Here is a 15869-nt window from a genome sequence, read left to right as displayed (position 1 = left end):
CTCTTCCAGAAATTGTTTGCTTTAAACTGTGAGCATTGTGTAACACAATAAGAATTGTGATTCAAAATAAAGCTAGAGTCCAAATAAGTTGACAATGTGGCCGGCAGGCGAGCTCCTTACGGAATATTAACGAAGGAATCAGACCTTGGTATTTGCGTGATCATGATACAACCGATATAGGTTCCTTTTGTTATATATTCGTCTTCGTTATGCGTTATTCATTTTTTCTTATAATCTTCAACATTCTTTTGTTAAAGCTAAAATATTTATTACCTAAGGTTGACAAATTTTAATTAACTATTAAGTTTAATACTTTTTTCTTGTTATTATGTTTTTCTTAGTTCTGACAGTAAGCTGATTTACGAAAAGACTAATTCTCATTTGAATCTCAATATCTTAGATGGTTAGTAACTCCTTGGGCATGAATAATAGTGCTATTAACAGTATAACTTAACAATCGAGATAGATGGATATATAATTCAGATTTTTAACCAAAATAACCTTGAAATGAAATTGGTAATTTTGAATTACTAACTCTTATTACTTATTATAACTATTCAGTTTAATATTTCTTTTATTGTTAATTGTTTCTCCATTTTGACAGAAATCTGATTTATGGAGATACCAATTATCATTTGACTTACGATATCCTGGAGGATTAGTAACTCGTTGGGTATGAGTAATTGCATTATTAAAATAACAATTAAGATCGATAAAGTTATAGTTTTTACAAAATAGAATACTAAAATAAACAATTAACACATTCCAGGTGAGTCTTACAAAGCTAAGAACGGATGATTAATTTAAGGTTATTTATCTTAAGTTTTCGTATGCAAAATAATGCACCTTTTGTTCGTCACCAGCTTCATATCACATTTTCTAATCACGTTACATCTCAAGCACGAATTGCTTATATTATAATCTGTTTGTCGTCTGTTTACATACAATTGCATGATGAATTTTTATATCAAGTTAAATGTCACATGGTATTCTACAGTATCTTAATATGCGAACAATTTCGTATGGCTTCCGCTTCGATTGACAACCAATATTCCTGATCCTGATTGACTGTAACACAGATGTTATCTTCAGAACGATTCCATAACATTACTACATATGATCGTTGAGGGTATAAGTGATTTTTATTTTTTTTAAAAAGTATAACTAGTGACGTAAAGAAGACATTGGAGCTGTATACATAAGACTATTTATAGATTCATTTTCAAATATTTTACTTAAAAATTTAGATGATTTATTTAGACACCTAATTAACAGTGAAGTGGCAGTGCCTTGAACAGTTGCGTTACATGCCCTCTAGCGAAACACCTCTTGAGAGGACAGTAGCTTTGACACACACATACAGTGCATTTGATACTCTCTAATTAAAAATTATAGTAATAAATGTAATGATACTAGGTATGTATCTTTACTAAAATCACTTTGAGTCAATCTTGCCAAATCACTTTTGGATTTCTCACTAAGATGATTGTCAAAATAATATCTGAATTATCACACTCTTACACCAAGTAATTCTTTTAAAATCCGTTATAAACTATCGTGCTTTGCTCAAAATTATAGTATCTGAATCTTCTTGCCTTTTGCCTTGAATATTTCGCATCTTCTTTATATTTTAAGTAAGTCAATACTCTTGTGACCTTTAGATTTTCCTTTTGGGTCTAATCTAATCGGATCACGTAACATAGCATAACGTAACTTTACAACAGTCAAATGCTAAGTTGACCGGACGTCTGAGGTCGTTTAACTTATTTCGCTATTTTATTTATTTAGTCCTTAGATACAATTTCTCAGTCTATCAGGTCGAAGAATTTGATTTCCGGCATTCCTCATCAATTCACCATTAATACCACAGATTCAATGCTTTAAATTTTTGACACGGTTATAAGATAGCTTTAATATAACATATTTATAAAGTTCCATAAGAAATAAATTAATTGTTACGCATTTAGCCTGTGATATCCCACAGCTGGGCATTGGCTTTTCCACAGCTGGGCATTGGCTTTTTTCCTATGTCGTAGAAGGATCAGAGCTTAATCCATCACACTGCTCCAATACGGGTTGGCGGATATATCCCTACTATGAGAAGCGATCGCTATCAGGTGTACATGATCACAACTGGGACCGACAGCTTAACGTGCTCTCCGAGGTACGGTGGGGCAAATATTTGTATAAACACAAATATTTACTCCGAGCGGGAATCGAACCCGCGACCAACAGTGTCTAGGACCGCCGATACAGCACACGCACCATTACACCAGAGCGGTCGTCTAATTAATTGTCGATATAATCGAAAATTATTATTCGAATTTTTCAACTTGTAACTAATTATTTTTGTTAATAATTATTTGCGATGTATATTTTTCGACTTTCCCCAATCTGTCCCTCATAGCGTTTTTATATCATTCTCAACTACAAATAATTGTGTTTGCTCGCAAACGAAAAAAGACGAAAAAAATAACAAACGCACTAGTCGTCACTACAATTATTGAGGGTTTCCCTCGATTTCTCTGGGATTCCATCATCAGATCCTGGTTTCCTCATCATGGTACCACACTTGGGATACCTCCTTTCCAACAAAAAAGGAGTTATCAAAATCGGTTTGTAAACGACGAAATTATCCTCGAACATACATAATATATATATATATATATATATATATATATATATATATATGTTAAGACATTATGACCAGGAAATATTTTCGTCAATTTATTCAAAGCATAAATATTTAAAATGTCAAATAATCAATTAAGTTATTCGGTTGTCTACTTAAATATAATGAAAATGTACATTATGTATATCATTATACGTTTTTACTTTTAATTTAATTGCTAGCGACTAAATCAGAACTCATCACGTGTTAAATAGTGATGTATGATGTCATGGGCATGTGTTATGCATTTTGACAGGGTTTTTTGGTACTTTTGAATCTTAAGAGAATCTCTTATAACCTTAAAAATCAAATTCATTAACATTATATTTCCTAAATCAAATTTTCTCATAAATCAATCATCAATCAAGACCGTCCGGTTTCCCGCTCGGGATAAATATTTGTATTTGTAAAAATATATCGGTTTGGATGTCTTTCCTAGTAGGTTTCCTCAGCGTACCTAGGAGAGCACGTTAAGCCGTCGGTCCCAGTTGTCATAAATACCTGATAGCGGTCGTTACTTATAGTAGGGAACATAACAGGCAACCTGCAGTGGAGTAGCGTGGTGGATTAAGACACAATCTTTCTCATACATGGAGAAAGAGGCCTATGCCCAACAGAGGGATGATACAGGCTGAATGCGCGTATGCAAATGCCTACATAAATAATAAATAAATAGCTAAATAAATATCTTATAACATACACACAGGGTCGTCTGTTCCTATGATAAGCAACTTAATGCTTGTGTTACAGGTACCAGCCGACTGTTACATAGAAATAATAAATATATAAATATAAATATTACAAACAGACTCAGGCGGGAATCGAACCCGCAACCCGCGGAATAGAAAGCACTACTAATAACTAAACGTAATTACTAGTAATGTATTGATCAGATGTCCATAAATATGTGTCATGGTTTCTACTTTTTTAAATACCTTTAAGCCAGCAACGCTTTTTCTTGTAGTGGAGATGTTTGTATGCGAAATTGACCTCGACAATTAAAGATAAGCCAGTTGCTCGTTTGTTGGTAAAATAAAAGAAAAAATAAATAATAATCTGCAAACGTTACTTATAATTATTTTCAATTGATTGTTTTAACAATTGAAGACAACGAAATCACGCGATATTTCAATTGATTTTGGACTTGTAAATATACTTTTGTACAAATTCAAATATATATATGGATTATAATTATGGATTGACATTATAAATATGGATTGATCCCAACAACTTCCAGTTGTGTTTTTCGCTCCCATCCTGATGTTGAACTGACCGTATTTGTTACTGCTATTTTTAAATACAATGTATATATAAATTGAACCGTACTGTATGGAATAAATAGGCCCCGTAAAATGGCTAATTAAGGATAAAGGAATAACATGTGTGAGATGTGGTTTCATCTCGACAAAATGTTTGTACATCAATCTTAGCCAATCTAACATTTGCGAAGAAACTGTGCGGCTTTTCATTATAATTTTAAGCCAAATTACTTGTTTCAAACATCTCGTAATCATGAACGTAATGACATTTGTGTCAGAATTTAACCTTATAATGTTATGACTTCTAATCAAATTTTGACGTAGTTGTGTCTTCACATAAATCATTTTTGATGACATTTAGACATTTCTGATTGTTTCGTATATTTTATACGTTATTGTTTTATAAAAATTATTTTTATAATAATTACTTCTATATGCTGTGCGTGCTGTGTGGCTACGGCACTAAAGAATTTCGCCACCCCCTCTCTTCCCGTGGGTGTCGTAAGAGGCGACTAATGGATAACAAGGTTCCACAACCAGAACTTAAGAAGCCGACCGATGGCGGGATAACCATCCAACTGCTGGCTTTGACATACACAGGCCGAAGACGGGCAGCAGCGTCTTCGGTGCGACAAAGCCAGTACTGCGGTCACCAACCCGCCTGCCCAGCGTGGTGACTATGGGTAAAACACATGAGCTCACGTTATTTTTGGCGTCAACTTGTGGAGGCCTATGTCCAGCAGTGGACTGTATAGGCTGTAATGAATGAATACTTCTATATAAATAATTATTAGCGTCAACCGAATCATAACTATCTTTTCCTTTTTAATAAAATACTGCCCAAATACCCTGTTTTATGCTCCGAGGGTTATGGTTTCGATATCCACCCCGAGTGTGGGTGTAGAATTTACATTAATTATCAACGGATGTATTATTTCTATGAATGTTTATCTAAAAATATATAACTATATCAGTCGGCTGTTACCTGTAACACAAGCATTAAGTTGCTAAACTTAGGAATAGACGTCCGTGTCTGCATGTTAAAGATATAATTGTATTTGCAGGCAGACGAAAAAAACCGACTTCAATTATATCGACAAGTAATACAACGTAGGTAGACAAAAAATTTGTCAAGTAAATACGCATTATCAAAGAATACTCCAAAAGTGACCACATTATTAATATCGGCTATTGATTAAATTAAAAATGATCAAAATCGGTACACCCAGTAAAAAGTTATGCGGATTTTCGAGTTTCCCTCGATTTCTTTGGGATCCCATCATCAGATTCTGGTTTTCTTATCATGGTACCACACCAGGGATATGTCCTTTTCAATAAAAAAGAATTATCAAAATCACTCCTTTTTTGAAGTCGGTTAGTAAAAAAAGAATTTATATTATTTTTGGATATAATGAAAAGTAAATATCTAAGCAAAAGTTTCAATTAAAAATAAAAAAATGCGTTAATTTTTAATCTACTTATTCGCTTTCCCTTAAATAAAACTTATCCAGTGTAAATATGAACGTCGCACAATTGATTGTAAAGATAATAAGCAAAAACAAAATCGTGTATAAAATTGTAAATTGATTTTTCATTGTTTTATAATTTTGCACATCTACCTCAAAAATATTTTTTTTGCACGTCTTAAGGCCGACGCTTAAAGTAGATAAGGCTGCGTGGCTTTTATTTACTTAACATATTTTGTATAGTTTTGTATTAAAGTCAAATAATTTGAATATATTATATTGTATCAGCTCAAAATCAACCAAGTGCGGACATCAAATCGTTATTAGATACGTCAGTAGACCAAATTTGTGTGATATATGACGACATACCATAATAATTATGACAGAGCGATTATTACAGTTGGACATAAATAAGCTATTGGTGTACTTTGCACATTTGAATGTCTTGTTTAATATGTGTATGTATCATCCAAATTTGTATGGTATGAGTTGCTAAGCGTGTTACAGAGAATCGTATTGTTTGCTCAAAGGTAGAGGATTTGTTGTGTTTTCGTTGTAAAAATATTTTTATAAATTATAAGCCCGTTGGCGCAGTTTATAGTGGCCCTGCTTTCTGTTCCGCGGGTTGCGGGTTCGATTCCCGCCTGAGTCTGAGTTTGTATTTATATATGTATTATTTCTATGTATATTTAAAAAAATATTTAGCTATACCAGTCGTACCTGTAACACCAACATTAAGTTGCTTATCATAGGAACAGACGACCGTGTGTGTATGTTATAAGATATTTATTTATTTATATTTATTTATTTATTAAATTTAGTTAAAGTACTTGACATGGTTTTTGATAACTATTAGATAGGTAATTGGTATATATTTAATTACGAATAACTATATTAAAATAATTGAATTTCAAAAGCAATTAAGCCGATACATTATACAATTTGTCGATAGTAATCAATTTATTGTTTTGCACAAACAGTTTGAGACTTCATTTTAAAATAATTATGTTTAATGATGAAATCATACTACCATTTTGTTAGGTTTTGACGAATTTTGTGTTTTAAATTATTAAATATATATATATATATATATATATATATTTTTTATGCAACACAAAACATTACTGCATATATAATTATGCAGTTGTGTTTTACCCATAGACACCACACTGGGCAGGCGGGTTTGTGACCGCAGGGCTGGCTTTGTCGCATCGACGATGCACTCACATGAGTTCACGCTATTTTTGACGCGTACTTGTGGGGCCTAAGGCCTGTGTGTGTGTGTGTGTGTGTGTGTGTGTGTGTGTGTGTGTGTGTGTGTGTGTTTTATTTCTTTCGTATGTAACGTAGGTGTATTTTTGTTCCTATTGTATGTCGTAGAAATATTTTTATTGTCATTACTAGTAGAAAGAATTGGTAATGTAAGTTTTATTTTAAAATATTGACCAGAGTATCCTGAACCTAAAATTAACAAACTCAGCCCATATAAGCCCATCAATCAAGATTACATGAATTCTTAAAAATGAAAATCTTAAGGCTCTACCATATGATAACTCTATGTGCTTAATTGTTAATATTTTTTTAAACCTGATATAATAATTGTGTTTGCTCGCAAACGAAAAAAAAACCGACTTCAATTACATCGAAGAGTAATACAACGTAGATCGACGAAAAAATAGTAATACTTTGTTCGTATTCCATATAACGCGACATTATAAAATTGTACAATTATATAATGTTCTACTGTTATTTCTAACATTTTGTTAGCGATTGTAGGCAGAAATTTCATAAAAGGCCCGTCGTCGATTCGCGCGAAGCGCTGACATCGCTTATTACGGCGGGTTTTTTAGTTGAAGCGGATTTATATTGAATTACGGTTTATGTCTTTTTTATTAAAAATATGTACTGTTCATGTTTTTACACAGCTCCGATGCACGACTGGAGTTTACCCCTTCAGATCAACTGTCTAAATAGGCACAAAAAGGCTTACTAGTCTAAGAAATATATTATTACTATATCAAATTGTAAATAAATGAATCCAATAACGCCATCTATCGGAACCTAATTGCGTTATTAGAAAACGTCTGAACGCCATCTCTAACAAGGTCATTCGTTCAGTAGATTTTACTGTTCAATTTTTTCATTCCGGGGCCTTAAATGAAAATCGATTCTTAAGGAGAAAACTCCAAAAACAGTCAAGTAAATACCCCATATCAGATATAGCTCAAAAAGTTCGAGTCAAATCTCAATTATATTTAAATGGGACCACAAGACAAGCACCACCTATCGATTAAAAAAAGAATCATCGATATCGGTCCACCCAGTAAAATAGTAATGAGGTTAATATAACGTTGGTCGACGTAAAATAGCCAAGTAAATACCCAGTATTAGCGATAACTCAAAAATTAAAAGCTCAAATATATTTATAACGAATAAATTGCTACTCTCTACTCTAGTGGAATATTGTAATTTGATCGATAGTGAACGAAGTAATTTCATTAAATTTTGATAGATGGCATTGTGGCAAAGTATTGAACATGACCACAGTCGTCTTAACATCGTCATGTAAATACGTGTCATCAAAGATTACTCAAAAATTGCTCATTATATCTCAATTATATTTAAAACGGACGACATGACAAGTATTAGCTTTTGAATTATACAAAAAAGATCAAAATCAGTGTACCCAGTAAAAAGATATAACGTATAATACAACGTAGGGTGACGAAAAAACCGTCAAGTAAATACGCAATATTAGATATAACTCACAAATTACTAATCAAATCTCAATTAAATTACCACCACCACGGACCGCGTGACGAATAGTAGCTTTTAATTTATATAAAAAACGTCAAAATCGGTGCACCCAGTAAAAAGTTATGAGGTTATAATACAACGTAAGGTGACGAAAATAATGTCAAGTAAATACGCGTTATCAAAGATTAATCAAAAAGTAGTAATCAGATCTCGATAAAATTTATATGTGACCACATGATAAATATCAGCTTTCGATTAAAGTAAAAATTATGAAAATCGATACACCCAGTAAAAAGTTATTGCGGATTTTCAAGAGATTCCCTCGATTTCTCTGGGATTCCGTCATCAGATCCTGGTTTTCTTATCATGGTACCAAACTAGGGATATCTCCTTTCCAACAAAAAAAGAATTATCAAAATCGGTACACCCAGTAGAAAGTTATGTGGTATAATACAACGTAGGTCGACGAAAAAAGCGTCAAGTAAAAACGCATTATTAGATATAATTCGAAAAGTAGTTGTTAGATCTCAAATAAATTTAAATGGGACCAATCGGCACACACCACCTTTCGATTAAAACAAAATTTTTCGAAACCGCTCTACCTGGTCAAAAGTTCTGATGTAACATACATAAAAAAAAATACAGTCGAATTGAGAACCTCCTCCTTTTTTGGAAGTCGGTTAAAAATCTAAATAAAATCTGTCTGGCGTATCATCTTCATTTTAAACATATTTCAAGTTAACCTTTAAAAATACGACTTTGGTCTTATTATTATTCCATGATTTTTATCAATAAATTCTAGTTTTTTAATGTTAAAATAGATTGCAAATTAAATTCGGTTCTCACAGATAGAATAAATTATGTTTTACAATATATAAATTTATCATTCAAATGCGAGTCAAAATATTCAAATACAAGTATCTATTTTTACCCATTGGTGTACAAATATATACATATTTGTACTTTTAATATGTTGAGTCTACTTAATGGTTTGATAAATTTTCATTAATGAGATGTTAGAGATCTGTTAAAAGGTTGTTGCAACGTATAACCAACTTCATATAAGCGAAACCGATATAAAACAAATAAAGTTTGGTAGCTACACTCATAGACGTATTTATCCTAGGGTCAAAAGGATCGGGTGGCATTCGGCGAGGGCCAGCGCAAGTCGAGATATTACCGTACTATACGTATGCTCGGCTTGTTGGGATGTAAAAAAACAATCGACTTATATTTAAATTATATGGAATAGGAGGCCTAAAAAATCCATAATACATACGCTGTTTTTGCCGTTTTCACATAATGTACTGGGTGGCAAACGTTATTAGCTCGGGGCGCTGAATCTTTAAATACGCCACTGGCCACACTGCATATAATTCTTTTTTAATGCTTTTAAAATTTTTCCTCTTGATCCTGATTTGGGATTTTTGGGATTCCTTTGGGATTATTGAAATTATCGTAATTTATAAAAAATAAATAATATTAAACGATAATAATGATTCAGCAATATTGTTTTCATGTTATTGCTTCCTTTTTTATGTAAATATATGCTATATATGTATTTATAGAGAAGCATAGAAGTTGGTTCAAGAAGAATAAAATAAAACAAAAGGTACGAATTAACTTTAGAGAGTGGCTTCACAAAATAATTAACTATCCGCGTTATTATAATTACGTTCAACTTCTGTGCATAATTTCCACTTCCTCAACTTATTCACTCTCCATTAGGATGAGCATTGTCAATTAGCCGGTGTTGAAGTTTTAATATAAATTAGACTTGAAATGAACCATATATCCACCGTTTTAGTATATTATACAATTTGTATATTATATTTATTAATTTTGTATAATATATTGTATATGTTTGAGACAATTAGGCCGGTAAACAAGCATTCGGCCACCTGATGTTAAGAAGGTAACGTAATTAAGTTTTTTTTAGTGAAAAAAGATGATATTTTATAGTAATCTTTTTTTAACAGTCGTTACAGGTGGCCGTATTGCTGACACAATGATCTTTTTAGACAACTTGAATAAAATGAGCTGGTTCTCAATTCGACTCTATTTTTTTATGTGTGTATCTCATAAATTTTTACTGGGAGTGCCGATTTTGATCATTCTTTTTTAAAGGGAATACTGGTTTTGATTACCAACGGTTGTCCAATTTAAATTTGATCGAGATATAACGAGTACTTTTTGAATTACCCGTAATAATGAGTATTTAATTGCCTTTTTACTGGCTATCTACGTCGCAGTACTTGTCGATGTAATTAAAGTCAGTTTTGTTTTCGTTTGCAAACACTATATCTAGCAATTTTTTTGCAGAGAATTTGCGTAAAAAGCATGCGAATGGTTGAAAATTTTCCATACTTAGTATCATATTTATGTCAATATTTACTACTAATTGACAATAAACAAATACATAATGGATAAAAAAATAGTCGTAAATGTAATATAAAAAGCTAATTACATGTGTGTCTACAATGTGTGGTTGGTTATTCTTATTATATTTTTAACCGATTTCCAAAAAAGGAGGAGGTTCTCAATTCGACTGTATTTTTTTTTTAATGTATGTTACATCAGAACTTTTGACCGGGTAGACCGATTTCGACAAATTTTGTTTTAATCGAAAGGTGGTGTGTGCCAATTGGTCCCATTTAAATTTATTTGAGACCTAACAACTACTTTTTGAGTTATATCTAATAATGCGTTTTTAATTGACGCTTTTTTCGTCGACCTACGTTGTATTATACCGCATAACTTTCTACTGGATGTACTGATTTTGATAATTCTTTTTTTGTTGGAAAGGGGATATCCCTAGTTTAGTACCGTGATAAGGAAACCAGGATCTGATAACTTTTACTAGGATATGTAATAACTTTTTACTGGGTGTACCGATTTTGATAATTTTTAATTTAATCGAAAGCTGATGTTTATCATGTGGTCACATATAAATTTTATCGAGATCTGATAACTACTTTTTGAGTAATCTTTGATAACGCGTAGTTGCTTGACTATTTTTTCGTCGAGCTACGTTGTATTACTTGTCGATGTAATTGAAGTCGTTTTTTTTTTTCGTTTGCGAGCAAACACAATTATTATATAAATAATATTAAAAAGGTAAATGGTACGTACATACGAAATAGTCTTGAACGTTATATAAATAATTAATTACATATTTATTTAAAATTTACGTCTACTCTTATTAATCGTATTATCATAAAGATTCAGCACAGAAATATAATAACACACTTGTGACACACTTGTGACACACTTCGTAACAATAAGCTCATTGTCTAAGTTCAATTAAGATGAAAATTGTAGTGCACTGTGATTGCAATAAAACATGAGTTTGATGCATTTATGTACTTGTGATTAGTTACATAAAAGCGTTAGCGTTGTTCATTTATTTTACAAGTTTAGTTAAGTTTTCTAAAAAATGCATATTTGTAAGGCTAAAATGGGTGTAAAAAAACAAATAAGTCATTTGAAAAATAAGTCATTGACGTATGTCATTAAATTATGTTTATTTATAGTCTATAGAGGTTATATATTCTATAAGAATTGGTTTAAAAAGCTAAGTCTACTCTATAAGCTATGAGTTCTGTTTCCACAGATGTAAGAAGTACACCAGACTCTTAGGGCTTGTTTTAACCTAATTTAAAAGGATGCGAATATAAACATCTGAGAGACAAGTGGAGTTAATAGTACAAAAAAAGTTAATAGTACTAATTACATCTTATTTTTGTCTTTTTAAATAAATTTGAATTTGCTCAATTATAGTATTTAAATACCTAGAAAATTTATGTCATGTACGTAGTTAACTGGTGAAAAAATTGTGTATATTGAGTTTGTCTTTTGCGGAATATACATTTCATTATTATTTATTATGCAATAATGAATCCAATAACTTAACCACGTACAAAAATTGGGTTTGAGATTTTTTACTCAAAATATAAACTTCTGTAAAAAGATGTAATTGTAAAAAAAATATGTAATATGTTAATAGAAATGAACGTAAAATAAGAACTTATCTTAGTAGCTTTTAATGCATGATTATTTAGTGTGTTATTAAGGATTAGCGCACTGTGGCTGTCACTGTCTGTGTTTATGAAGAGTTCTTGATTATATTTACTGCTGAATTATTTATTTATTTATTTGGAGAACGGTACACAAACAATAACAAGAATAACAGCGTAGCATAAAACAGAAAAATAGATACAAATTGTCCCCTTTATGTATCACTAAGAACAAAAGGATAAGACTTTACTGCAAGGACAGTAAAGATGATTAGTTATTACTTTTAATAGTCTAGAGCTAATGAAAACACTCAGGTAATTAATTAATCTAAACATATAACTTCCTAACTTTAGTTTTAAAAAGCTACTAGCACTAAATATGTGCTAAATATTAATTAGGCTTAACTTACTGAGTTGACTCGACAGAAATTTAGATTCCTAATTGAGAAGGAGCAGCATATTTTTCGTTTATATTTTTAATAGTTAAATTAATATTTGTTGACGCTAATTTAGTATTAAATAAATACTAGTTAAAAAATGTTTAAAAAATTAACGGAATTTATAGACTAGTATAACTGCATGTGTAATATGAAATCATTGTAATATAGTTTACGCTAAGCTAAATTTAAAGTTTGACATATTTGCAAAAAGTGTGTGTATGTGTGAGTGTGTAATAAACGCGCTTACAGTCACGAAACCTAAAAATATTTCAGTTTTATTTTATTATTATATATTATGACTCAACAGAAGGACTGTATTTTTAAAATAGACATATAAATAATATTTATACTTACATCTGTGACATTACTTTTAAGATAATGCCCGCTATGTATTAGTGTGTCCAATTCATCATAGCCTTTTTCACCTCCGATGTCCACTTGCAAGTACGCCAGACAGTATTTACCACGTACCGCACCGTCTATGCCCAAACATTCGTCAAAGTCGCCATATTGGTTGCCATTGCCACTCAGTATACCGGATGGTGGTTTTGCTGTCGCGTCGAACACTGGAACAAATATTGGCAATGTTATTATCGAAGCTGAGACAAAGTTTGTCCATTATAATCCAAACTTGCTTTGTTGTCTTGTTACGAGACTTGACAAAAGCGCTCTTAAGAGATTAGGAGTCGATCTTGTTTCTGAATAACATGAGACAAACTTTGATATATGATTCAGAAGTAGAAGAAATGTAATGAAATATCACCCATCTTATGTCAAAAAATATTAAATTTACAAACCAAAGTTGCTGTAGTAATATTTACAAAAAAAAAAAATTAATAGCTTTTAGGCTTACATTTTACGTCTATAGTTTGTTATTTACCTAAGGTTCATAATAATATTTTTATTGTTTTCATGCTTTAGTTTTTTCGCCTTATTGATTTTTTTTAATTTAAATCATTTTTTTAATTTTAGTAATTATTAGCATTACTAAACATAAACAACCAAAACGAAATTTTTAGGAGTATTATTAATGCAAATTAATTTTAAAATTTGTAGAAAAAATATAAAGAAATATTTTCATACAATAACCTTTTACTGGTTTATAAATATTATAGCCCTTAAATTAGGTCAAATATACTCTCCACGTTATTTGATTACCTTTTTTGCAAATTTAAAATTTAATCCCCAAAGGGTTGACAAAAGAAAACGGGTCTTCGATATTCTGTACTGAGATATGTTTATATATATTTGAGGATTATTATAAAATTTCTTTAAAAAAATTGATTAAGACGTAATTATTCAATAAATATAAGCATCATAGGCTATTAATTATTAGGGGAACGAAAGGTACTTTTTCGTGTAGAGTATTTATTTTAAATGACTGTTAGATATACTTTGCTGTACCCCCAGGAATTCACTGCTATCTATATTTGCTACAATAATTTACGATTTTTTTTACCTTGAATATATATTTTTTTACTATAAAGGTGAAAATCAAATGTACGGTTTGCCTGATGGAACGCGGATACTGTAATTTATGAACGCCTCCAACACTAGGAGCGTTGTAAACGCGTTGCCGATCCTAAGCACTTACTATCCCCAGAAGCTCTAGCTACCACATTCTCCTCAGGAACACAATACTTTTTTTTTTTTTTTTTAATGTCACTAGGTCGGTAAACAAGCGTACGGCTCACCTGATGGTAAGCGATTACCGTAGCTTATAGACGCCTGCAATACCAGAAGCATCGCAAGCGCGTTACCGACCCAATCCCCAATCTCCCCAGGAGCTCTGGTCACCTTACTCACCAACAGGAACACAATACTGCTTGAAAACAGTTTTATTTTGCTGTGATCTTCTGTAAGGTCGAGGTACTACCCCAGTCGGGCTGCTCCATATTTTGAGCAGGAAATTCCTGCTGTGCCCTACCTCCGTGAGAGTAGTATTATTGATATATGTTAATATAGATCTCGAAAAATCTATTAACATACACATACACACACATCAGCCTGTCGCAGTCCACTGCTTGACATAGGCCTCTACAAGATCGCGCCAAAAATGACGTGAATTCATGTGTCCATCATTGCCCATAGTCACCACGCTTGGCAGGTGGGTTGGTGACCTCAGGGCTGGCTTTGTTGCACCGAAGACGCTGCTGCCCGTCTTCGGCTTGTGTATTTCAAAGCCAGCAGTTAGATGGTTATCCCACCATCGGTCGGCTTTTTAAGTTCCAAGGTGGTAGTGGAACTGTGTTATCCCTTAGTTGCCTCTTACGACACCCGCAGGAAGAGAAGGGGTCGCTATATTCTTTACTCCCGTAACCACACAGCCTATCATATATAATATCTAGATATCTATTAATGTAGAAATCTGAAAAAAAAACTCCTCGAAACCGGTTACAGTGGTCTACTGGGCCGATTGTCAATCATCTATGAATAATACGGGTAACTGCTACGGCGTTGATCCCAGTGAAGAAAGTACCTTCACTTACATGTGAATGTGGAACTCCAAAAAGAACTTATTCGTGTAAAGGTTGAGGTCATCATGGCGTATTGGTACGCGTACTTTTTGAATGTCGCACGATAGCATTGAGACGTGTGTCAAATACTGGGTGAAATGGTGACAAGCGGTGCATTCTTAATGTCAATTATACGATTCGATAATAACTAAACGTGTTTAGCGATAAGACGGCCTTTTGGAAGCGTTTCATTTATTAATTTAAATTCAAATTGTGGCCTTTAATTGACTTACAAATGTGTCCAAAGATTGTTTGTTGCACGCCCTGTGTTGACGGATAAAGATTTGTATAGACAATCTGCTTGGACAGAGAAGGGCACAGTATAAAAAAAAAATGAACGAATTTTACGAAGGGAGTGGATTTGATATTTGATTGTCATTCAAAGCGCTCTTTCAAATTACAAAGCGTCTTTGGATTGAAGAGTAAATAGGGTAATTTGTAACTTACGAATGGAACTGGTAGCAAAAAATATTATACGGCTGAGTTCCTTTATTTGGGAGTCTAACTTAGACTAAATTTAGGTAAAATTAGTTAGTTCTTAGTTAATTTCTGTACTTAAGGATATTACTAGTATCAAAAACAATCATCGGTAAAGGCGAGGTGATTCCTAATGTGTGGGTAACACAAAAATAAAATCGTACATATTAAAAATAGCATGGTGTCGTCTCCTGTCAAAGATTTTCATTGTAATATGAAACTTTGAATAGTTACGGGTCTCTGTAAAGAACTCACTATAGACGGCGC

General features: G+C 32.3%; 1 protein-coding gene across 1 annotated transcript in view; it reads right to left on the bottom strand.

Moving 5' to 3' along the window:
* Nucleotides 1-15869, bottom strand: part of LOC123670311 (nose resistant to fluoxetine protein 6) — a 64424-nt gene that overhangs the window by 37139 nt on the left and 11416 nt on the right. The window contains exon 2 of the mRNA XM_045603814.1: nt 12964-13175. Coding sequence (XP_045459770.1) covers nt 12964-13175 — 212 coding nt within the window. The remainder of the gene's footprint in view (nt 1-12963; nt 13176-15869) is intronic.

This window comes from Melitaea cinxia, chromosome 4 (assembly GCF_905220565.1).
Source record: "Melitaea cinxia chromosome 4, ilMelCinx1.1, whole genome shotgun sequence".
NCBI lineage: Eukaryota > Metazoa > Arthropoda > Insecta > Lepidoptera > Nymphalidae > Melitaea > Melitaea cinxia.
Note: the sequence above shows the minus strand (reverse complement) of the source record. Positions and strands in the feature narration are given on the sequence as shown.